The sequence below is a fragment of the Cyprinodon tularosa genome, unplaced genomic scaffold (assembly GCF_016077235.1).
Source record: "Cyprinodon tularosa strain WSP-4 unplaced genomic scaffold, ASM1607723v1 ctg188, whole genome shotgun sequence".
Taxonomy (NCBI): domain Eukaryota; kingdom Metazoa; phylum Chordata; class Actinopteri; order Cyprinodontiformes; family Cyprinodontidae; genus Cyprinodon; species Cyprinodon tularosa.
In genome coordinates this window covers 857,484-882,374 of record NW_024038663.1, presented here as the reverse complement: position 1 = coordinate 882,374, position 24,891 = coordinate 857,484, and the positions used below count along the sequence as shown (strand labels likewise).

The window sequence follows — 24,891 nt, the reverse complement described above, 5'->3', positions numbered from 1 at the left end:
CTTAATGCTGCTAGAGATATAGGCAAATATAGTTGCAGTATACCTGTCAGCGACTGTGTAGATTATTAACCTGCAGATCACCTGAAGCTCGAACCCAAAGACTGGGTTTGTAGCATTTCTCATTTGCAAAATTACTAAACTGTTTTAGTAGAAATCATACTTGCATACTTGCATAATTATCATGCTGTACAAATTTGAAATGTGCCAAATGCAGCTTTGTTGTGATTTATTAGTTTCCAATAATATATAGCCCAATTAGAAATAGAGCATTGGACTTGAAGATCATTCTTTTGGATGCTTGCTAGTTTTTTTTTATGCATCTCGTTATTGACCTTAATTTAAACAGACTGCCTGAGAGAGTAATAAGTACATAAGATAAACATAGCAAACAATTATGTTGCTGCTTAGAAAACTATGAACAGGCCATGCACAGGCTCTAGGGCTTTGTCAACAGTGGTTATTCAAATATTGAATGATGCCTTATAGGTGATGTTATACACAATGACAATTCAATCTCATCTGTAGCTACAGGCTGACCCTTCTCCCTATAACACTTGTGTCTTTGAGCCTGAGTAGTTGTCTGAGAGGCGGAGGTCCCCGTAGACACAAAAAGGAGCAGAAACCGGAGCAGTTGCTGTGTGTATTTGCTTTAATCAAAGCTGGTGGCACAACCACCCGCATTCCTTCATGCCGCCACTCTCCCTGAAGAGCTGGATCTGGGACAGGATCGTAGACGTGAGGGCGGCCGCTGCCCCCGTGTAGCCTCTGGTGATCGCTCATCTGCAGGCTGTTATTAGTCATGTAATCTGTCCTGATAGTCTTTGCTTCTGGACATTGAGACAGAGCATAGGTCACTGGGAAGATGTGCCCACAGGGTACAGTTATGAAAACATTCATCAAGAGCTTCCAAATATCACCAGTGTGACTGTGACTCTGAGGAAGCCAACAGTAACTACTCGTCAGCTTGGATAAAGCTTATTAAAAGCCCCAAACTTTTAAATCTTGTAGACAAACACCTTGAATCCTAAATACAAAGCTCAGCAAACTGTGTTGTTCTACATAGACATCTCAGAACATGAACAAAAAAACTTTATCCATTTGCAGTAAGATTTTCAAAATGCCACAGATTCCCCTTCAGAAAAGGGCAGGCCATAAAAGACAGTAAATCAAGTCATCCCTGAGGGAAAAATGAAAGGGGAATGGGTATCACCAGATGTGTCCCAGTATCGAAGATGACAAGGAGAAAATAGTGCATCAGCACAGAACAGTGGACAGCAATTTCAGCAGGACTCCTATGTTTTTAGCCTGCAGCCTTAAGGCTAAGAAGCACTTTTTCTTTGGTTTTTAATGTCTGAAGAATTCCAAGTGCATGCAATTCTAGTTTGGCCAAAACAGGATAAAAATAATGATGGTAAATTATGTGCAAGTAGGCAATTATCAGTGACTGCAGCTGATTACAAAATTATGGCAATCCCTGAGATGGCTTTGGCGACGTTCCACTGCCAAGTCACTTTTAGAGACAAATTTAGCTTTTGGAACAACTGTTTTAGGATTCCTTATTGCAAACTATGAGCACAGCAGTTGACCAAGCTTATAGCTCAACTGATTAACCAGGTATTGGTTTGTTTACTTTCTAAGTTAATCTATAGATGTCAGAATGACAAATGGTTAAAACTTTGCAACATAATCTGGTTTACTTGAAAACTACAAATACATTAAGAGATTTTCATTTTAAGCATTATCTCAGGAAATTGGATTATACTTTCTGCTAAGGCTCATTTGTCAGATTTAAAAGTAGGATACTAAAAACTACAAAAAATATGAAGCTTTAAGCTCATATTAAATGTATATATATATATATATATATATATATATATATATATTTTTTTTTTTATGGTTTAGGATAAAACTTTAAGTGTTCATTTTATTAATCTTGATTGTGTTTAGTGAACTGAGCTACTCACATGTACCAATTAAAGCGATGTTCAGATACACCTACATACATTTGCATAAGTCTTTTAGCACGTTGTGCAATTGTACAGATATAAAAAACAACTTATACAGCTAGCTGTCTTCCCGTTGGTTTGTCAAAGTCTGATTTCACAGCACTACTTGCAATTGAATTCAAAATGTATCTTTAATCTTGAATGTATCTTTAACTTAAGAAACTAACTGGTAAATGGTTGTCATGGATACATGAAACAGCTTTAGTGTCCTTGCTGATGTTACTTTAATGGTTGCACACATTTTTTTTGTTATGGTGTGATCTAGTTTGTGAAGTGCAATTAGGAAATGTTTCTGTCAACTCCATGTTTTTGTACCCAAGTACATATGTTAACTTATCTGTATTTTTTGTTTTTATAATCTTGTAGAAATAGATTTTCATCCTCACTATGGCCTTTGTAGTTCATGTCTGTCCTCATACCCCTGTAGATAATGACAGTCTTCTAGTAGCAGAACCAACATCTTTACAGGGCTTTTACTTCGGTCTTGGGTTGATTGCACATTTTTCACCAAATTACATTTAACTCTGGGACACAAAAAACAACCTGTCTTTTTCTTGATGACAGGATACCCCCACTGTGTTTATATAATCTGTTGAATGTGGCACCTTTAAGCGTATGGAAATTGTAGGAAAGGATGAATCAGACCTGTGGAGGTGCACAATTTTCTTCCATATATAAGGATGTATTTCTTTTGATCGTATCATGTTGTTTTTACAAGAAATCATTGCATCTGAGGTGCACACAGGTGCACCTAAAACAACTATTTAGAATCGCCCTCTTAGAATATAATACAGCTATAGAATTACCATCCAATACTGCAACTACTGTTTAAAGACAAAACAATCTTATTATGTTTAAATTATTGTTGCACTGATTCCATTTTTTTGCCCTGCTACCTGGCTGTGCAGTATTGGCTGATACCAATACCATACTGATACCATCTGTTTGAAATTGTATGAAGAACTGCATACTAGTTGGATGTAAAATAATTGCGATCATGGCTTTGTCAAGCTGCTGCCTACCTTTGTGAAGCAGGAAAAAGACTAATACAAAGTGAATTTATTAGAACTTTTTATTGCCTACCTGGAATTGGTGACAATAGTTGAATAATTTTTTGGCTCTCAAAATGGTATCGGTGCCCTATTTGTTGCTACTCACCGATACCGATAATACCATTTTAGTGTTGGATTGGGGCCCTGCCCGATACTGATATTGTTATCGGTGCAACACTAGTTTAAAGTCATGAGTTTGAAGAATTAACATTTCTGGAATGTTCTTTTTAATATTTTTAAGCCTTTATGGTCAACTATAGGCTTATATACAATGAGATTTTGCCTTTGACAGTTCAGAATATTGATTTCTTATCAAATATTAGTTGTTTTCTGCTTTTTCTTTTTTCCAACCTGAAAGATTCGCTGCAATGGTGTTTTTCCCCTTGTAGGTGCTGCTCCCTTCACAATGTTGCCCTAGAGCTGTTGCAACATGATATCATTCCACTTCTAGTTCTTCTTTAGGAGAGCTGAATAAACCACTCTAAAAATATTTTTTCTACTTGGACACCAGTTAAAAAAAAGAACAATTGCTGTCACTGGGTAGAGTTCGGTGCAAAACGAGCCAAAGCAAATTTTCGACAAAATTGTGCTCTCCTTCCCATCAGCAATCAGAGAAACTGTGCAGGGGTGGCACAGTCCAGACAGGTGCTTCCTGGAAAGGTTACATTAAACATTGATCTATGTGAAATAGTGATAGCCACTCAATTTCCAGGACAGGGTGGGGCTGCTTCTCATAGGAGCCGAGGTCATTGAGAATACTAAATGCATAAATCAAGCAAAGCATCCCTTTGAGCACAATTTTGATGAGGGAATAGCATTAACTGTTAATGCTATTCAGTTAATAAATCTGTTAACTGTTAAATGCTTAAAAATACATATTTAGCATGATATAGGTTGTTGTGGAAACTCCTTTCAATATCCTGGCAAACAAAGACAGCAAACAAATATAATTTTGCCGATTCGAACTGAGCTAAACCATGAAATAGTATTTTAAAAACCCAAATATTTACTGTCTCTCAGTGAGGGAAGTTCACAGCAAGATCAGAGTGATTGAATCTCTAGCAGTGAGAAAAACATGGTTATTTGTGATTGAATATCTGGTTTAACAAGTTCTGGCTGAAATAACAAAGATTTCATGTTATCTTATATCTGCCTAAGAAAAGAAACGGATGAAAGTCGTAGAGTCAGGTTTGTTTTTCTTAGAAGTGGGGATCGTACTGTGATAGCAAACAGAGCAGTGATGAGAGCCTAATGAAGTCATTAAAACCCTAACAAACCACTCTCCATGCATGGCCCCATTAGTAGAAATCTATATCTACAAGTTACTGGTTTATATCCTCTTCAAAATAACTCATTAACTTTATGTGGACAGACTCCTCAATGAATATAGCCAGAAGATCCGTTAGTGTATTCATCTGTCTGCTGCCTGGGTTAAATCAGGGGCCATTGATTGGCAATCAGACAACTCCCAGTTTAACATTCTCTCCTTGCATTTCACTTCTCTGTATATATAAATCAGACGTGAAAGAATTTCAGCCTGCATGGGATCAAGAAATCTGCTTAAAGGAAAACTGACATTTGCCAGCATAGTCCACATTATAAACCATAAATACTTACCTAAAATCTTCAGCTCTGCATTGGCGTAGACGGCTCCATATTTATTTTCAGCCACACATTGGTACATTCCTGAGTCTACCTGTTGCACTTTGTTAATGGTCAGTTCCCCATTCACTATTTCAAGTCGACCCTGAAACAAGACAAGAGCATAAAGGAAAATCAGGACTAAAGGTGGACATAGTTTACTTGCTTATGTTGCAAGAAGTTTACAATTAACAGCATAGAAAGGTTCTTTGTGTATTAAAAGTACCTGGGAAGTCAAGGGCAAACCATTACGAATCCAGCGATAGGTGGGCCGGGGCCTCCCCATGGCCTTGCACTCCCACTGAAGCTTCTCTCCACTATCCATCTGAGTGTCATTAATCATTCTGACCCACTGAGGGGTGGCTGAAAGAGAGAAAAACATATACAAATGAGTAATATATCCTTGAAGCATACATAAGCCACGAGTATGTATTTTTTATGTGCATCTTATAGGCAAGAGAAAAAAGATTACTATCATTATTAAATTAATCGGCTTAAATAAAAACATAAACTAATACTCAAATAGATTGCCCACCAAGATGTTTAAAAAAGACAAAAAAGTATATATTTTTTGTTAATAGTCCTGCTATAATTTAGGCTGAATATTTGACCCGTCTTCTTGGCGGAAACAATAAGACAAACCTAGAGCCTTGCAAACCTGTCCTGATTTTTTTTTTTTTCCATAGAAAAACCACAAACCTCATTGCATTCCATTTGAATTTTATGGTCAAGATTAGTGTACTGATGTAAACAGGAAGAAACGGTATTGATTAATATTTTATATCAAAATATCTGAGAAGTAATGCCGTGCAATTCCAATCCTTTCAGGAACCACCTGTCACTGCTATTACAGATGGAAAGGCTTGTGTGGAAGGAGTTCACCATGTTTGCACGACTACAGTATAGACCAAAATATTTCAAGCTGTTTCAAGCTCAAGTGTAGGCAGAGTGAATTGGAAAGTTGAATGAGGATGGGATTTTATGGATTGAATAAGTTAAAATAGGCAGCACTAAAAACACAAAGTTTATCATTCATTACATTATGTCTAACATAAAAACAGAACATGGATCAAGACTGTCTTTAAATACTTATATATAATGTAGCATGAATTTAGATTTACTCCACTTTGCTCTTATACAGACAGGTCTGGTATAAAGTTGTGAAGAATTGCAAAGCATCTTTGAGATCCTTGAAAAACTTAAAGACACTTTCCCAATCTGTAAATGGGAAAAGCAGAGTGCATCTCTAAACCTGGGGGGGGAAAGACCTTCACCCAAACTGACAGGTCATAAGACCAACATTAATCAGAGAACCAACCAAGAGGGTAATGGTTGCTCAAAAGCAGCTGCTGTTACACTACAAGTCTGTTGAAATGGTGCTCTAAATGCATGTGACCGGTTCCAAACTTAGAGATCTTAGCTGAACAAACCTTCACATTAAAGGCATAAATACAGAATAACAAAGAAGCATTATCTGATTTAATGAGTCAGAAAAAGGTTATTTCTTAGTTCACGGTAAGTTATAAGTTATTAAAAAAAAAAAAAAAAAACATTACAGCTTTTTGTTCAATGCAACAAAAACAAATCAAACATAAAAAATTGGCCTAATTGAGATAAATAAGAAAGCAAAAATCACACTTTGTCTGCCCTTAAATATAAACTGACAGACCTGATTTAAATAAAGCACAAGTATAAACAATAAGAAAGGCTAAGGGGCTTTGTGGGAACATAAGTTGCATCAAAAAGCAGGACCTCTCGCTTCACGTTCTTAGTCCAGATCCCTTTCATGTTTGGAGTAATTAGTATGTAATTTAAACCCTAAAAACTAAAAGCAGGCAACTTAACAAAACACAAAACGAAAAAAACCCAAAATACTACTTTTTTCTTCTTACTTCTTGTCTAATGTTATTGTTAGTATTATTATTAGTAGTAGTAGTAGTATTAGTATTAATTGTGCTCATTAGAATGAGCTATTTTCCCTTGAACTGCATAACAGCTGCATGAGCTTGGCAAACAAGACATTTATCTTTTCTGGGCATTCCCTTTTCCTCCAAACCCTTTTCTGTGTTTTCAAGGCTTCAAACACCCACTCTGCACAAAATCCGCTTTAAAATCCCACAACTTGCTTTTTTAACCCCACATAATCTCAGTTTTTTTCTTTTAATCTACTAGACTCTATCCTTTGCTCAGGGTTATGTGGTAAGATGATTATTTTCACTTCTTGTTTGACAGCAAGATTAAAACATTTACATAAATAAACAATAGAAAGGATAAAAACATTATCTTAGTCTTCTAGATTTTACCTTCTTTTCTCTTGCTTGTTATTTTTGCAATGTATTACCCATCTCTTCCCCCTTGACAAACATGTAGTGACAGCAGGTGACACTTATTGGCATACAGGTATTAAATTGGAGTCTGTCACTCATAACAAGCCTAAATGTGGTAACAAAATATTTAATTTAAAGAATCGTCAGCAGAACCTGGCTTCATGTGTGCTTATATTTGTTTGGTCTTAAAGGAGAAGTTCGGTTTTTTACACTTTAAGCCCATTTTCTGTAGTGTCCAGGATGAAATCGAATGATCGACACCAAAATTTTGACAATTGGTCCTGTCTCTGCTTTTTGGCTCATTTAGAATCCCCCCTGGCTGCTTTAGAATGGCTTGCATAGAGCATGTCCGATAATGTCCTTAAAACAACCTTAAACGTTCTTTTTTTAAAATATGCTACTCACCGGGTCGTCAGCGCTGTTCAATGACGTTCCAAAAAAAGTTTCGTGAAGAAAAACCGTTCCTGTCTTGTTTTATTTAGCATTTTGTAAATCCCATTGAGTTCTGTAGGAATAGTCAATATTCCGCTGCCACCGGAAACGGAAATGGAGCCTGTTTACACAGTTGTAGTCTTTTCGCTTCACTCTGTGTACTCCGACGTCGAGGTGCTAACGTCTCTGTTAAACACTTAAAAAACTCTGAAAATGGAATACGAAGGGTGGATTCTTGATTCTCGACGTCGGAGTACACAGAGTGAAGCGAAAAGACTACAACTGTGTAAACAGGCTCCATTTCCGTTTCCGGTGGCAGCGGAATATTGACTATTCCTACAGAACTCAATGGGATTTACAAAATGCTAAATAAAACACTACAGGAACGTTTTTTCTTCACTAAACTTTTTTTGGAACGTCATTGAACAGCGCTGACGACCCGGTGAGTAGCATATTTTAAAAAAAGAACGTTTAAGGTTGTTTTAAGGACATTATCGGACATGCTCTATGCAAGCCATTCTAAAGCAGCCAGGGGTGGATTCTAAATGAGCCAAAAAGCAGAGACAGGACCAATTGTCAAAATTTTGGTGTCGATCATTCGATTTCATCCTGGACACTACAGAAAATGGGCTTAAAGTGTAAAAAACCGAACTTCTCCTTTAAGGAAGGGAGAAAAAAAAATCAATGAATGACTAAAAACATGGAACATTTGAGGCAATAAATTTCTTTAAAAAAATGTATGGCAATTATTCACCCCTGAACCGAGAAAATTTTGAAAGGTGATAGTGTTGTTTTAGAGTGAGAAATAGTATTTTGGCATGCTGTTCAGAAAATTATATAGGTGTATTGTCATTTGTTTTAAATCTTGAATTTATGGAATTTAAGTCTGTTTAAATCAAACAAAGTTCTTCATATATATAATCTTATTGTAAAAACATACAATACAAAATATATTACGGACTGGATATAGCAGGAGTCAACCTGACAGCATGAAGTTGAGGCAACTTTTTCAGAGAATTAGATCACAGCAGAAAAACAGCTCTGTAAGTACACTATTCAACATCCTTAAAATTTCCAGTAATGTTAGACTTTTTGCAATAATGTTAATTTTATAAATAGTAATATTATATAATTTATAAAAAATATATGTATTTATCTTATTTAGTTATGTTTTTCTTAATCTTTGAGATCTTATTGCAAATTTACTCACTTTGGGACAATAAATGCGTTTGTATTATCTTTTCTTTTCCTTCTTACAAGTTTGAGCCTCCAAAAGGAACATTACAAAAAATAATTCTGCAATTGTTTGACTTATAGTTTTCCTACTTTAAAGTCCATCATTTACAAAATAGTTACAATACTGCATCTCATCACATCCCTATAAAATATTCAGAGATAATAAATCCTCTGCTTTCCCTTAAACAGCCTATGTAAATACATTCTTACATTTTTCCAGGCTCCCTAACAGCATTCAACAGCAATTATCAATAATCAAGTGTAGCCTTTATTAACATTTTGGGACAGTAATGCAATTTTGCTCAGAGTTTTAAACATCTGGATGTGACACAGTGGCTGAACCTGGATGGAGTACAAAGAAGAAGCAAATCAAAGATCATTGAAAATGAAGTGATGTTTAAGACATTTAAGTAATCTAAAAAATATATAATTAAATAATGCCCTGATGAGAGGTGTAAAATTGCATTATATAGGAACTAAATGGACAAAAAAAACACAAACAACATATGGTTTAAAATGTGCAGTATTTTAATTTAGATATTTTTTAAATAAAATGTTGAGTTTTAAACCCTCACTGACACGTTTTAACTTTCACATATTGAAAGTTTTGATCTTTTTTTCTTTTTCTTTTGCACAGTAATATCTTACATCCTTAATAGATCAGTCTTTAGGTTCAGACAAAACTCAGAGGTGAGGCGTATTTCCTCTCCAGTGAGTAGATACCCTCGCTATTGAGTTGTCTCTGCTATGGTCACCAGACTCTTTTCTTTTTCATGCATATGCCGCCTTCAAGAGAATACGTTTGGTGTGCTTTGATTGAATGATTATGGTCAGCAAGGTCCCCCGCACAATGAAAGTTCAAGCTGCCAGGTCACCTGTGTAAATTACATTTAGTGCAGGGCTGCTACAAATTAGGTCCCCTATTCTCCTTGTGATGTCAACAGAATAGAAGTTACTGAGAACCGTGGGGCCTTGGAAATGTGTTCTACCAAGGTTGAGGCAGCCCATTATCTTGGTTCTGTGCTCAAGGCACAGACAAAGAGAAATAGAAGACATGTACTAGCTTAGATAAGTTTATGATTACAGGCACAGGCAGAATCTATCCTTTGTGACTCTTGTTGGAAGCTTAAAAGCAGCATTTAACTGAAGTCCAAGATCTAATTAACTTTTAAAGCATCATGATACAGTACATTAAGACACCCAATCATGCAAGCATTGCCCACACACTATCTAACTGATTTGTTTTTTCAGAGGCTTGATGCAATATTTAAAAACTATAAATTTGGCTAGTATGAAACATTCAGCAGGTCTGTTTAGCTTTCATAGCAATTTTAAAAGCACATTAGAATATAAAAAAAAAGCCTTATTGATAATATTTTCTGGGAAAAAAAAGCAATAGCTAACTATGGGATAATACCGTAATAGGACCCAAAGAGTCTGATATGAATGCTTTATTGGTTAAAACAATAAACATTTTAAATTCTGATATGTTATTGGACACGTAAAGGGTAACACAGTAGAAGACTATAGCAAGCACCTTTGCTGCAAAGATCAGCAACAGTTTGCAGAAAATATTGGGTGGAAGTGAACATGTTAATAACTGCAAACAGGTTAGGACCTGTTTATGCAACAAAAGTAACTCTCTGTTCTTGAAAGACATTGTGCATTAAAGTTCCTACGATACATATTATTAGATTTTAAGGAAGGAACAACCCAAACCAATGGAAACAGCAAAGTTTATGTCATTATTGGGACAAAGAGTTCAGTGTGACAACAGTCAGGCTACTTAGGGAACCATAGCTACTAATTTTGAGCATGAAGTTTAAGAGGAAAAAAAATACTTCTTTTGTAACAGTTTTACCATCTATATATCATATTCAATACATCTGTTGATGATGGTACTTTGCCATAAATTAGAGACTTAGACAGATTTTGTCATTTTATACACACAAGTGTAAACAAAAAGAAATGTTGTTAACTCAAAAACAAATCCCCCACCATGTTTTGCTAAAATAAATATGTTCAGCTGTGTCGCTCTTGTTATTTGTTATTTTTTGCTTTTCGTTTTTCCAGCAGACCAAAGCCCTGAAAAAACTGACTCTCATTTTAGGTCTGATCCAATAGAAAATCATGTTGGATGACATAGGGTGTTTAGTGCTCAATCAGAGTCAATGAGGGTGAACACACCTGACACGGTTTTCTGCAAGGTGGCTTGCAGATTTTGCTAGGACAGCACAGCAATTCAGTGGCTATTGAGGGAAAATACAAAATAAAATGTGACAATGGCAAGGGAAAACACCCAGATTTTGAGTCCCACTGTACATATATATCAGGCGGGGAAGATTCGTGCATACAAAATAAAATAAGTTTTCTAAAAAACAGAATACTTTAAGAAATAAACTACTTTATTTCACTCCATACCTCTTTGAAATAGGCAACTTGTAACTCATGCAAAGTGAACTATGAATATTATTTAGTATTATTATTATTATTTTCAAACAAATATGTCATTATTACCTCCAATTACATGGCTTAGAACATCATCTTTCTTTTAAGGACACTCAAACGAGCTGTAGTGCATGAAATCTGCTCACTTTAATGGGACGGAACCAAACCTGTTGTATGTCTTACTATTAGAGCTAGCATCTTTGTAGATCGTTAGCAACATGCCCACACAAGAAGAAAAAAATGTATGTACAATTTAACTGCCCTTAAACGTAGAAAAAAAACAAAAAAAAAAACTCTCTTTGTGAAAATCAATGCTCTCCCTCTCTCTGGGATGGTTGCAAAAAATCCTTTAAGGGTTTCAAAGCAACAGTTCTTGTTCTGGAAAAAAAAATGACTGTGGCCAGTAACAATTCTTTTATTTTAAAATATATTTGAAGCTAAAAGTAGAGCAACTCTGGTAGTAGAGTACTCTGGTATTTCTGGAAGAAATATATCAACACATAATAATGTATGCTTCGTACTGGATAATGCATGATGGCTGAGAAGAAAAAAAAAGATCTGAAAAGATCAGCAGGGAATCAGAACATCAATGCTTGAATAATCATACAGTAAGACTGCATGCATACCTCGTACCCATATTAAAAAGTAAGATTTTCTTTGCTAACAAAAAAGCAGAAAAATAAGGAAAGTGAATGTGATATATTCAGACTTACAGTAGACCAGCAGGTGTCCTTTGAAAGAAGTTCCTCCTCTTGTATTCTCAGCTTTGCATTCATAAGTCCCCGAGTCTTCCAGCTGAATATTAGGAATCTCCAGTACAGCCTGTGACTTTCGGAGTCTTGCCTTTTTGGGAAAGATACCATTTATCTTTCTCCATGTGATTGTTGGCACTGGACTGTTGAAAGAAAATTAATAAAATATAATAGAACTTTATTGATCTTACAATGGAGAAATTCACTTGTGACTTTGGCTCTTATAAACAACCAGAAGGTGCACAAAGGAGGAAAATGTGCATGAGGTAGATACAGTGTATCCATTTAGATACAGTGGATATTACAAAATAAAGGCGAGATCTAAGGTGATTTATATATACAATATTTTCAGTGTATTCTCATTATCAGTTCGTATGAAATCGTACGAAAAGTTACGCACAGTATTTCGTAGGTTTTTGACGTTTTTTTTCGTCGTATTTCATCATATTTTTACGTCTTGCCTCGAGACAAGATATCAGTGCGCATGTGCATCTTACGCACCATTCAATAACATACAATTTAACATACAATTAACCCTAACCCTAACATACAAAACAGCAAGCAACCTAGTGAGAGACATCATGAAGTAATTATTGCACTGTGGAAAGCTCGTCCGTCCCAGTTTTACGTCCATCCGCTGATCTGTTTTTTTCGTCTGGCTGGCTGCGCACTGATATGTTTTTTCAAGGAAAAACGTCAAAAACCCACGAAATACTTTGCATAACTTTTTCGTACGATTTCATACGAACTGATAATGAATGAGAATATGTTGATATTTTATGTACAGTACAGTGCTGGCAGGTAAAGTGTGGTTTTATGGTTTTTTAATTAGATAAATAAGTTATTAGAGTTATAACACCATGTTATAGTGCAGTGTATTGTAAGGTCTGATAGCAGCAGGGATGAATTACATGTGGTAGTGCTCCTTTTTACACATAGGGTGTATAATAAGTGTGTTACTAAAGGAGTTGCTCAGCTCCTCTACAGTCTGGTGCAGGGGTGTAAGGTGCTGTCCATTTAAGGAGAAGGTGTGAATTGATTTTAGGTTACGTTTAGGGTTAGGTATGTGCCAGTAAGGTTAGGGTAAGTGTACGCAATATGATAAATGATCTTTAATTATATAGCACTTTTTCAAGTCAGGAGACTTGACCAAAGCCCTTTAAACTACATTCAATCCATCCCCATTCATGCAATCACAAACTGATTATGTGAAGCTACGTCATAGCCGCAGCTGCCCTGCCCTGCCGTACACAGGTGCCACCGGGCCCTCTGATCACAATCAGTAGGAAATGCCAAAGGACACAATAACCTTGAAAGGTTATTGAAAGTTGGAGCCTGGGCTTGAACTGACAACCCTCCGGTAGCAGGGCAAATTCCTGAAAGTCATTAGAAGAGTATGTATATCAACAAAGTTAGATTTTTAATCTGTGAATGAGGATTTCCCTTTTATTATTTGGATGTTCACACTTTATCCATTTCATTAGTTTATAGAAGCTCATTGAGCTGCTGTTGCAAAACAGGGTTAATACCCTAGTAAGAAGCTAAAGCCCTGAAAAGCATAATAGAACACACGTCAGATTTAGGGGCCCGAGCAACATAGGCTGCTTCTAGGAGGAAGTTTATAACATTTGTTCACTTTATGGTTGAATGTGACAAGCCCAGCAAATAAAATGGATGAGAGAAGACTGCTGAGATAGGTTCAGAAAGAGTATCAGGATTGCAATATAATGTGTTTCATCAAGTCATGGCTGCAGAAGGATCTTCCAGACGCCAGGCTCTCAGATCATATGGGCAGACAGTGGCAGATGCAAATAGCTTTTCACACAGCCTGAAAACCCTCAAACTGAAATGTTTCCATCTGGGAAATTGCGCAGGACAATCCAATATAGTAACCACACATTGACGAGATGCATTTGTCTCTTTCAAACTTCCTGCTCCTGTACACAATATACAGCAGGAATTGAAAGCAGACACATTAGACTGTATTCACTGTATTAGACTCAGTCACTGTGGTTACGTACTTAATCCTGAGGGAGTACAGCAGACTGTATGAACAAATATAATGAGCAGTATGTTCTTTCAAAAACTTTCTTGATGCACTCTACAATCATAATTCAATTGCTAGGATGTCTAACATTTTGCAAATTAAAAACTTATTTGATTATTTGTCAATAATGTGAGTCAATAATGACAAAAATACTTGCCAAAGCAGAAACTTAATTAAATACCTGCATTTTTACAGCTCAGGCTTAGACACTAGACAGTATAGTGCTATGAAAGAACAGTTTAGTTTACAATTGATTTCTTATATTCCTTCTGTTTTCTTATTTTAGCCACATCTATTCTTATCTAACATGTTGCTGATCATATAACACATTTTTATACCAGACAAAAATACCTAGAACCACTACAAAATGCATCGTGCAAATATTAATTTCAGTTAAGGTAAAAAACACTTTCCAAACCAACCTTTTCCTACTGGATATGAAGGCGTAAACTTAACATCTGTCCGGCAGTAACAACTGCCACTTGGCATTTTTGATAACTAGCAATGTCTTTTACATCGATGTGGAGGAATTTCCGTCCACTCTCCCGTGCAGAAATATATTATTTTCACTCCCACAGGACGACAGAAGTCTAGCCTGTTAAAGGGAATTATAGGTGCAGACTTTGACTAGACTTCAAAGCCTAAATTTTGATGGACCCAGGATAAATAGGAATGCTTATATAGACTTACAGTAGACTAACTTTATGTGGATTACTCTTTTACGGAAATTCTAGTTCCTGTAGCTTATATAGAGTGCAAAGAGCAGCTTTAAAGCAGGATGCTATTAAAAATAAAAAATACAACAGACAATATAAAAAGACTGTATATAGTACAAAACAGCATACGAAAAGTTGTAATATCCCAGAATATGTTTCATTTGAATATAAAAATATCTGCACAGTTGAGAGCTAAGGAAAGACTACACAGTAGTTGACTTAGAATATTGCATTTGCCCTGCAGAGATGTACTGACCATATAAATAAAAAATTACACAGGCTACACAGTACTTGGCACATGTTATTGCAGAGTGAGAGAGAAGATTATTGCACATGAGTGACAATAGGTAATGTTTTGCACAAGAGTCCAAGGAGGGGGGCTGCTGACCCTTGTCCCTCTTCCTTTTACCTCCTCCTTCCTCTAAGCGAGGAGTTGTACAGCTTGATGGCTTATATGGAGCAAATTGTATTCCAAAGGAAGGAGGTGGTTTATGACACTCTATCTAAATCAAGTCAATCTAAACCCTTTTTTCTGATCATATCATTCAGATTGGGGCAAACCTGTCTAAATGTGCATACTGTAGGTGTGGAGGAAGGAAATCAAGGCAACGCAAGGCAGCACAGCACTTTGAGGGATGTTAATTTCCTTCCGCTCTCTCTCATCTTCTAATGCAGGAACAGCAAAAGCATGTGTTACTTAATCTGTAGACTAGTTATGAAGAGCATTAATGTTTCAAGTGCTGTTAAAACCGGATGCAGGTCCATTTTGGATGCCCAAATGACTCACAACCAACACAATGTCCATTTATGCGGGGTTTTACAACTCTACATGTCAAAATACATAAAAAAAACAAACACTTCATGGTTATTTATTTGATTTTGTGCCTATATAAATTCTGTTCTAAATATTGTTCTTTCTGTCCAATTAAGGAAACAAAGCCAGCATTTTCCTGCAAGAGTGACCTAAAGCTTGTGATGGGATAAACACCTATCTATAAATTCAAATTTTGTTTTATTTGTGCACAGAATATTTTTCCATAGTCTTAAGAAGAGAAAAAATTATGATAATTATAAATTCAATTCAGTTTATTTATATAGCGCCAATTCATAACACGTCATCTCAAGGAACTTTCAAATACAACCAGATCATCCAGTCAAATTGAAATTAATGAGTTGTGACCCTAAGAAAAAAGCATGTTAAATGTAGATTGTTGTATATGTTGCTCTGGAGTCCTTTGTTATAGCTAAGCCAGTTAGACTCGCTGCTCTAAAACAGACTGGACCAATCACAGTGTCGATGGCGGGCCCAAAATACACCAGGTCTTTTCTGTAACAGCCAAATTGCTGTTTTCTGAAAGAACAATTTTGCTGTTTTAAGAGCTTTTCTTCTTCTTTTTTTTAAGAGATATTTTTATCAAACCCATCAATAGTTATCTGATTACTTGTAAACTTTCCACAGACTCCGTTAGTCCCGCCTTTTAAATCCACCTGCTCCTTTTCAGATGGAGATGTCTTTACGCGGCATAAATACAATAAGTCTGGCTGGCCATGCTGCCTTCATGACCCCTAGGTGATGTGTTTATATGCTCTATAGAGTTAATATGGAAGGTCACCCCTGGGAATGTAAGCAATTTCTCTTCAGTCCAAAAGCCTTAGAAAGGTGTTGTAATCCGTGCCAGACAGAACAGGGTCCAATGACTTTATATATTCCTAAAATGATTTAGATTAGGGCATGTTATTTTGCTTTTAAAGATCCTTTAGCTTTTTCGTGTTGTGAGGTAGTATTTATTAAGGTGATTTTTTGACTCTACACTTCTTATAATATTAAGGCCTGCTGGGTTTCGCTGTTTGAAATGGAACAAATAAAAATGGGGTTAACATGTGGATGGGAAGGTGTTTTTATGTTTTTTTTTTTTTATTTAAATGTTTTGACTAGATTGTTTTTGGAAAAAAAATCTAAGACCAAAAATAAAATAAGAAAAACATATTTTAGTACGCAAGCTCATTTCCAAGCAGTGTAAAAGACAACTCTTAATCTCTGAACTTTATCAACCTTGAACAACATACACCTGAAGTCTATTAAAATCTGTAATGCAAGGAGACGGTTCATAAAAATGTGATAAATGGAGTTTTGAAACAATCCGTATCCATCTTTTTTTTTTTTTTTTTGTCAAAACTTTAGGTGCAGATTCACATGACGGATGACTTCCACGTGTGGAGGGAGAAAGCCCTTTAATGTGTTCAGTATCAGTCATCTTATGTATGACAAATGGATTTGACAGGTCCCTGAAAGATGGAAACATGACACCACATGAAAAACCTTCACTGTATCCATCAATCATTTAGCCAAGATGGAAACATTCCATCCTGGAGGTTTTTTTACAAGGACGGTGAATTACCCTTGGCTGGCATAGGCTCAAATTAGTTTACAGACAAGGTTTTAACCTAGAAAGACAATCTAGTTTTTAGCGAGGACTGAAGAATTGTAAAATTAGAGTTCTCTATGTCTAATAAAATTAAAGCTGTGTAATGAAGATTTACACACTACACAGAAAATGGGGATAGAGTGGTTTTAATGCAAATTAAACTTCCTAATTGACAACTCAGGAGACTGTTGCCCTGTCTAAACTCTCAACAAGCGAGAGAGCAAAGGAAATCTATAGAGAACTTGAGGGATTGGAACATAACGGGGCATCTTTGTGAGTCCACGGTAAGATTTCTCTTTGGAGGCTGAGTAATGAGCACCAGGACTGTACAGGCTCATGGCCCCTGGGACCTGCAGAGAGAGAAAATGGGCCCACTCATTTTAAAAGCTAGAAACCCTTTATGTCAGTATCCACTAAAGCTGCTGGCAGAAAATCCAAAACTCTGGTCATTCTGCTCTTTCAGACTGTACAAACCAAACATCTCTGACAGTGTGAATGTGTTATACACTGGAGATGACGTAAGGTCTTGGAGTTTTCAATTTAGGTCTGTGCCCATAGGCAGGCACTGTCGATTACATCTTAATTACCATTTCACACAATTGCTTTGCCCTCATCTGGACTTGTTTCATTAAAAAGGTTTAAAATTGAGTCTAACACCACAATGTAATTGAGAATAGGTTTGCCACATGCTTCACATTTAGATAATTCCTTATATTTAGATGATAATGCAAACTCCAAATTCAGAAGGTTTAAACAATTCTGAAAGGAGTAAAGCGTTAAAACACAAACACGCATCTTACCTGTAGCATATCAGCACCAGCAAATACTTTTAAAGCACATTAACCACAGCACCAAGTGTGTGGAATGGGCCGCGTTAAGAGCCACTCTCCGATGCTGCTGATAATGTGGTCCTGTATCGCTGAAAGAGGACAGAAGCTGGAGGAATTTAAGAGGTTGATTCCCACTGGGGTCACTAAAACCAAAAGTATAACAACTACTCCATGGCTATTTAGATAAAAGCACCCAGTGAATGCCGAATATTATACTTTAAGAGAATATGAGTGGGTTGAATGTGTAACAACTCACATATTCAAGACTTTTTGAACCACAATAAACTTTGCACTTCAGTGTGTGCAAAAATAAAGGTGGAAACACAATATTTCACTTTTTAAAGTCACTTTTGAAAGACTAGAAAACAGAATTTTTCTGTGACTTTGGGTATCTTGACTGTTTACAAATCAATTTTATAGATATGGTGATTACAGATTAAAAATCCTTCAGTATTACCATTTATGGAACTGCTAACCCAATCTTAAGCTACAAAGAGTGACTTTACTCATTTCTTTCTATTTGTTCAGCCATTAGAATTTTATTTCTCAATACTCTATAATGTAGTTTAGCCACTAAAGCCTAATATTTATCAGTAAAGCCAGAGGTCAGCCCTTTTATTTGGTGTGTATCCTATGAGTCCGACATGTTACTTCTCTTGTAAATCAGAGACTGGAAGCAGCTCTAACTGTCAAGGGAGAAGTATTGTTCCTCAGATACTCATCCTCAGCTTCCTTCCATTTTTTTTTTCAATTAAATCTGTTTGCCTGTATATATGAGTCCCAGGGTATGATTTATGAAAGGCTGAGGAGAAAGGCACGTTATGCACTCTATGGAATGTGTATGAGGGATTATATCAGTGGTTAAATAAAAACTATATTGAGACTCAATAAAATGAACAGGTCAGTTGAATAATCATAAATAATAAATTTCATTTGAAACCAAATTGTGTTTATTATGTAATGTCTAACTGTAAAATAAGGTGGCTGTAAAAATATTGTGAATAAAAGTATTTATTTTCCCAGAAAATATTTTACTGCGGGAAAGAAAATACCAGAGACATAACGTACCAAGCGTATAGAATTATCAAAGCAAAAAACAGACTTTAGTTATTAAATGCCTTAAAGGTAAAATGGAGGATGTTCTTATTCCAGGTGGATCATAAAAAATAAGTGGTCCTTCTAATTGTCAATGATTTTGGTGATATGTTTACATAAAGTTGTCCTACTTGCTCGTCCACAGGTAGCTAGTGGCGAGTGTGACATAGTGCGAAACTTGCAAATCTTTTGGAAAGTAAGCCTGTATGAGCGACGCAAATGGAACTTTTAAACGGTGTTCCCTCTGAGGAGTGGGTACAGGGTTCTGCTGGAGGTTTCTTCCTGTTAAAAGGGAGTTTTTCCTCTCCACTGTCGCTACAAGTATGCTTAGTGTGAGGGATTGTATTTGAGTCAATGAGTCAATGCAATCAACTGGTTTTCCTTAGATAGAAAACTTTGAATCAATTTGACTGTATGTTCTGATTGAACTATAAAGTACCTTGAAATAACTTGTGTTGTGAATTGGCGCTATATAAATAAACTGAATTGAATTGCATGTGCATTTTTTGTCAAAAGCTGAGAGGACAGGTCTTTTCAAAACTTTGCGAAAATCCTCGACCATACCTTTAATATTTGAAGATCTAGCACCTGTGTTAGAGGTGAAACTGCTTAACATAAATTATTTTTAAGGAGAAAATCCCACATGGTAAATATAGGAGGCCACTGGATTGAATTTAAAAAGATGCAAAAGCGTTATCAGTTTTTAGTCACAGCTTATTTGTCCTTTCATGCTTTTTCATGGAGACTTTTGCTACCTTATGCAGTTTTTGAGCAAATATTCTGGGATGGTGTTTTTAGCTCTTTCCTTTGAGATTCAGTCGTATATACTGAATCCCAAAGGAAAGAACTACAGCATGCCCATCAGGTAGCAATCCCTAACTATCTCAGTGCCACTGTATATTAATGGCAGCAGCAGCTTTAAAAGATAAACACTGTTTGATGTCCTGAAATCAGACTCTTAAAAAAAAGGAATTGTTTTTTGCTCCACCTTTTTACTTCAATCCTTCTCCCGTTCTCTTTAACCTTGAAAATGGCTTCCCAAAGCGCAGTCACTGGTAAATATCAAATAGGCAATATCATTAAGGAGCTTTGGCAGTAATAAACAAAGAGCCTTTCATGCCCTTGCAGTGTAGTGGTGCTATCATACATATTGATCAACAGTGGTGCAAACCCATTTTAACTTCATTTTCAGGGCTATATAAAGACTGGCATGTCTTAATTTGGTGCATTGATGAACCATTCATCTCTGCGTACATGAGGGACTCCGTGAGATCATTGCCGGACTGAAAGCCATCACACAAAAATTACTTCAATGAGCAAAGCAAAAGGCAGGAGCAGAAGCTGTTTGGCTGTTCAGCAGAAAGTCAGAAACCACCGCTTAAAAAGAAATGCTTAACAATGGAAGATGATAGTTCAGTGTCTCTATTTACAAAATAACTAATCAAAGTAGCAATAACTATTTTAAATCCACTCAGGCTTTTTATTGGAACAATTTCAAATTCAATTTAGTCATCTGTAAAGGTTGTTAAAGCTTACACAGTACCATAGTAAACCTAATTCAGGTTGCTTGATGCAACCAAAAATAATTCCTTAAAGAGCTTAAACAGCATCTAACAGCATCATTATTGAAGATCAACTGGAAATCCACCACAAAAAAGTTGTCGTAAACTGACCAGCCAGACACAGGTATTTATCAGAGTAGCAACCAACAGGTTTCTGGTTACTCTGGCGGAGCCACCATGATTTAGATATCAGGAGGGAGAATCTGTCAGAATGACAGGATTTAATTAGGCACTATATATATATGTGTATGTATATATATAAACACACAACAAAATTGCACTTATTTTCTTAAAATAAGTGCATTTTTTCTTGAATTGAGGAGGTAAATGATACACGTTGACAATGTAATCTTATTTCAAGTTCATATTATCTAATTATTTTATTTTAATAGTAAAAATACTGCCACTGGCAGATGATTTTATGCTGACATTAAGGCTAAATAAACTTAATTTAAGACATTTTACTTATTTCTAGATCGTTTTTGCAGTGCGTGTGTGTATATATATCTATATAGATATATATATCTATATAGATATATATATCTATATAGATATATATATATATATATATGTGTGTGTGTGTGTGTGTGTGTGTGTGTGTGTGTAAAGTTTGAAAGTTTCCAAAGAAATGTCGAACATCTCCTGCAAAAATGTGGAAAAGGGAGTTCCAGTCAAACTGATTAAAATACAAACATGTTTTGGCCATAGATAATATGTAGGGTGAGACAGGAAACCTGGAACACACAATGGTTTTAAAGGCTGAAAAAAAAAACAAAAAAACTAAAACCTAAGAGTGGGATGTGATTCCTTCTCTCTGCAGAACAAAAACACTTAACACACACTCTGAACTGCAGTGAAGTAGCTTATGTCAACATATATTCATATGTGAAAATGGTCCACTCAAAGCCCAGACATAATATTAACCACAGTAAATAGGTGGTATTCAAAGGCATTAAAACCTATTTCTCAAACTGCCTGGGATTAAGATAAATTGCAAAGAGAAAACATCTGAGTTTTAAAATGTATAAACCTAGTACAGAGATATTGTAGTAGAAGGATTGCTGTGAATGATGGTTCTACAAAGGATTCAACAGGAGGATTGAATAATAATTAATTGCACATTCAGAGTTTTCCTTATTATCTCTTTCTTTACCAATCAACACATTTACATTTCTAAAGTCTCCTCTTTCTCAACGGTAATTGAATAATCCTTTTTATTAAATTTTGTCCTTTAACTCTGTTTTTAATGTCTTTATTTAGGTTGATCTTTTTAATTTTTTGTCTTGTAGTTTTATGCCTGCCCATCTGTTTTAAACCTTAACACCAAGAGTTACACTGGGCTGTATGAGAAGTACTCTTTAGATAACGTTTTCCTGATTGATTCATTGTATGATCTTCAAAAAACATTAAACCCCATTTTGATTTGTGCTGATTTATACCGCAGTGAACGAAATAACATATTGGTTCTCTTTTGACAACAGCAAAAAAACATAGTATAATAATATCGTATAGTGTATAAGTGGGTGTTTTTTCTATGGATAAAACAGATTTCTCTGTTCTGGGAGGTGACATATTTCTTTTTTTCCCAAAACTAATATGAGCTTTACTTTTCTTTCTCAACAGACCCCAAAAGCAACCAGGAAGCATGTATACATTAGGGCTTTCAATTATAAGAACCCAGGGAACCCTGGGGCTGAATTCCCCATTCAGGCTTCTTACCACCCAACTATTGCACTAACATGCCTTCTAATAGCAGAGCCCTGATGCTGCACTTCTCAACACTCACTTAACCTACTGTATTGCCTGCAGTCAAGATGTGCCTTGTTCCAGTCAGGTATTGGAATAATGCAATTTCAGAAAGAGGAGAGAATAAGACAAGGCAGCGCTATCTAACGGATCTTCATGTTTAGATATGAGAGGCTGCAGTTCAGTCCATCTGGTGATTAATAAAACAATTATCAATTTCCGTGCACTTTGTAGGTTTTTACTTACTTTCCCAGAGCAAAGCACTCCAGCCTGACAGTCACTCCTTTGGCAGCCATTACAGATGTGGGGAAATGCACTTCAATTTTGGGCTCATATTCACCCATGACACCTGGAAAAGGTTAAGAAAGAAGGATTCAAGATATTAGAAACCAGCATATATCCTCCATCTTTTCTTTCATTCCAGATGACAATCTTCCTTCCTTTTTTGTTTTAAAGAATTAAACAAACCTATTAAGCAATGACATATTTTTTTGTTAAAAACATAAAGAGCAGTTATGCAAAACCTGCAGAAAAAAAAATGTATTCCGAGTAAAAACAGCTTATCAATAAGTCTCTACAAATCTCCATGGTACGTCAAATCCTACATTATGAAAAGCACACACTGCACACCATATGGCCTGGCTTGCATAGTGTTCTTTTCGAGACTTCATCTTAAATTCATTAACTTGTGCTGCACTTGTTACAAATATAGAACAACTTCTTAAAACTTAAAAGCAGGTTTTATCTAAAGGCGCTTCAACAACCAACATGATTCTAGGCTTATTATGCATTCTGGTTTATTTCTTTAGTGCTCAGAACTTAAGTCATTAAAATTTGTTTTGTTGAGTTTAATGATTCGAGTTAAAACAAGTTCTAATCAAAAATTCAGTTTCTCTGACAATTGAATTCCAACAGAAGGAGTTTTTCTACAGAAAGGTCTACCCGCTGTCCGTGTTCTGTACAGTATATGCACTCTTGATTGGGGCTCGCATGATTTACTGCATCAATGTAGTGTGCTATGGAGGTGACGGGCCTGTGGTTCTACAAAGGTGTTCACGACAGGTGCTTCAGTTGTGGCCTTCGGCATCTCCAGCGTTGATTCTGGTGTCTCTCCTCTTTCCCTTGACAATACTTTATAGTTTCTCCGGGGGTTTAGGTTAGGCCAGTTTGCTGGCCAACCAAGCAAAGTGATTTCATGGTCATTAAACCTGTTCTGGCATTGCTTGGAGGCTGACAGGTACTAAGTCCATCTGGAAAAATAAAATCAGAATGTCTGTAAAGCTTATCAGCAGAGTGAAACATAAGGTGCTCTAAAATGTTCTGGTAGACAGCTAAGTCACACAGTCACAACGCCAGCAAATGACATGGCTCCCCTAATCTTCACTGACAGTGGAAAATTAGCTTGGGACCACAACTTAGATGGAGAGGCTCTTTACGCTTCCTCCAGAGTCTTCGACTTTGATTACCAAATGAAATGCAAAGTTTAGCTTCATCTGATAAGATTTATTTGGACCACTAAGCAATTTGCTACTGAGCCCAGATTAGATGCTTCCAATGTTGTCTCTGGTTTGGTGATGCAGAAAAGGAATGTGACAGCCATACACCATGAATATGTCCGCTATTCTCTTTTCATGGTGACTTATGAAGCACTCACTTTAACTGAGATCCACACCTTGAACTTTTCTAACCACCTAAGGGCTTTATGTTTCAACCCTCTTATGGCTAAATTCATCATATATGGCTAAGTTTTTCCATCCACTAAATTTCATGTTATATATTTGAATGCTTCTATTGTCAAATGTCCAGCTCATTGATGAATATTTTGTTGCTTAATCTGCTTGAGTGGGATGTCAAAAACTGCTTGGTTGACAACAGTAAAGTCAGCTGTCATCGTTGTGTTGGCCACAATGTAAAAAAGCTTCTATTGGTTTTGTGTAATACTGACTTTTCTGAGATGAATTGTGGGTATCAATTAGTTCTAAGCCACAATCATCCAAAAGAGCATCTTTTTCATGTCAGCATGGATAACATAATATTCCTGAAATGGTGCAGTACTGCATATGATTGAAATTATAGTCATTCCTGCAATCTCTTCCCATACACAAGCATGTATTGACCATTTTAATTATTTAAAACATTTGGTGTCACAGAGGAAAAGGGACAGGTGCCAGGCAGCATATTGCAGAATGCCCTGAAAAATAGGAGAAAACCTCAAAATCTGTCAAAAAAATAAAACTAAAAATGCAAAAAAACAAAAAAGAAGAATGATGTACTAGCAAATATTCTCCAGTGACAAAAGGCAAGAGGACTCCATTGTCCTTCAGAATTAGTAATCCCCTCGACAATTCGCAAACACATTGTGAAGGACAAAAGTGATAGTGTGTTATCAGTCCTGCTAAGTGCTGTGATGCCTAACACCTTCACTCTAAGTCATAGCCAGAGGACACACTTGTTTGTTCATCTGTATGTTAAGCCGACCATTTATTTCTATTTGCCAGGATGATGTGTCAGATGGCATTGAGCAAATCTAGAGAAACAAAGGCAAACGCAGTCATCTGGGACCTAATTACTATTA

General features: G+C 36.1%; 1 protein-coding gene across 2 annotated transcripts in view; it reads right to left on the bottom strand.

Moving 5' to 3' along the window:
* cntn5 (contactin 5) overlaps window positions 1-24,891 on the bottom strand; it is a 225,097-nt gene that overhangs the window by 45,810 nt on the left and 154,396 nt on the right. For both annotated transcript variants that reach the window (XM_038282848.1, XM_038282849.1), the window contains exons 8-11: window positions 22,563-22,665; window positions 11,856-12,037; window positions 4,926-5,062; window positions 4,676-4,805 (exon numbers count right to left, since the gene is read on the bottom strand). In XM_038282848.1, the coding sequence (XP_038138776.1) occupies window positions 4,676-4,805; window positions 4,926-5,062; window positions 11,856-12,037; window positions 22,563-22,665 (552 nt within the window). The remainder of the gene's footprint in view (window positions 1-4,675; window positions 4,806-4,925; window positions 5,063-11,855; window positions 12,038-22,562; window positions 22,666-24,891) is intronic.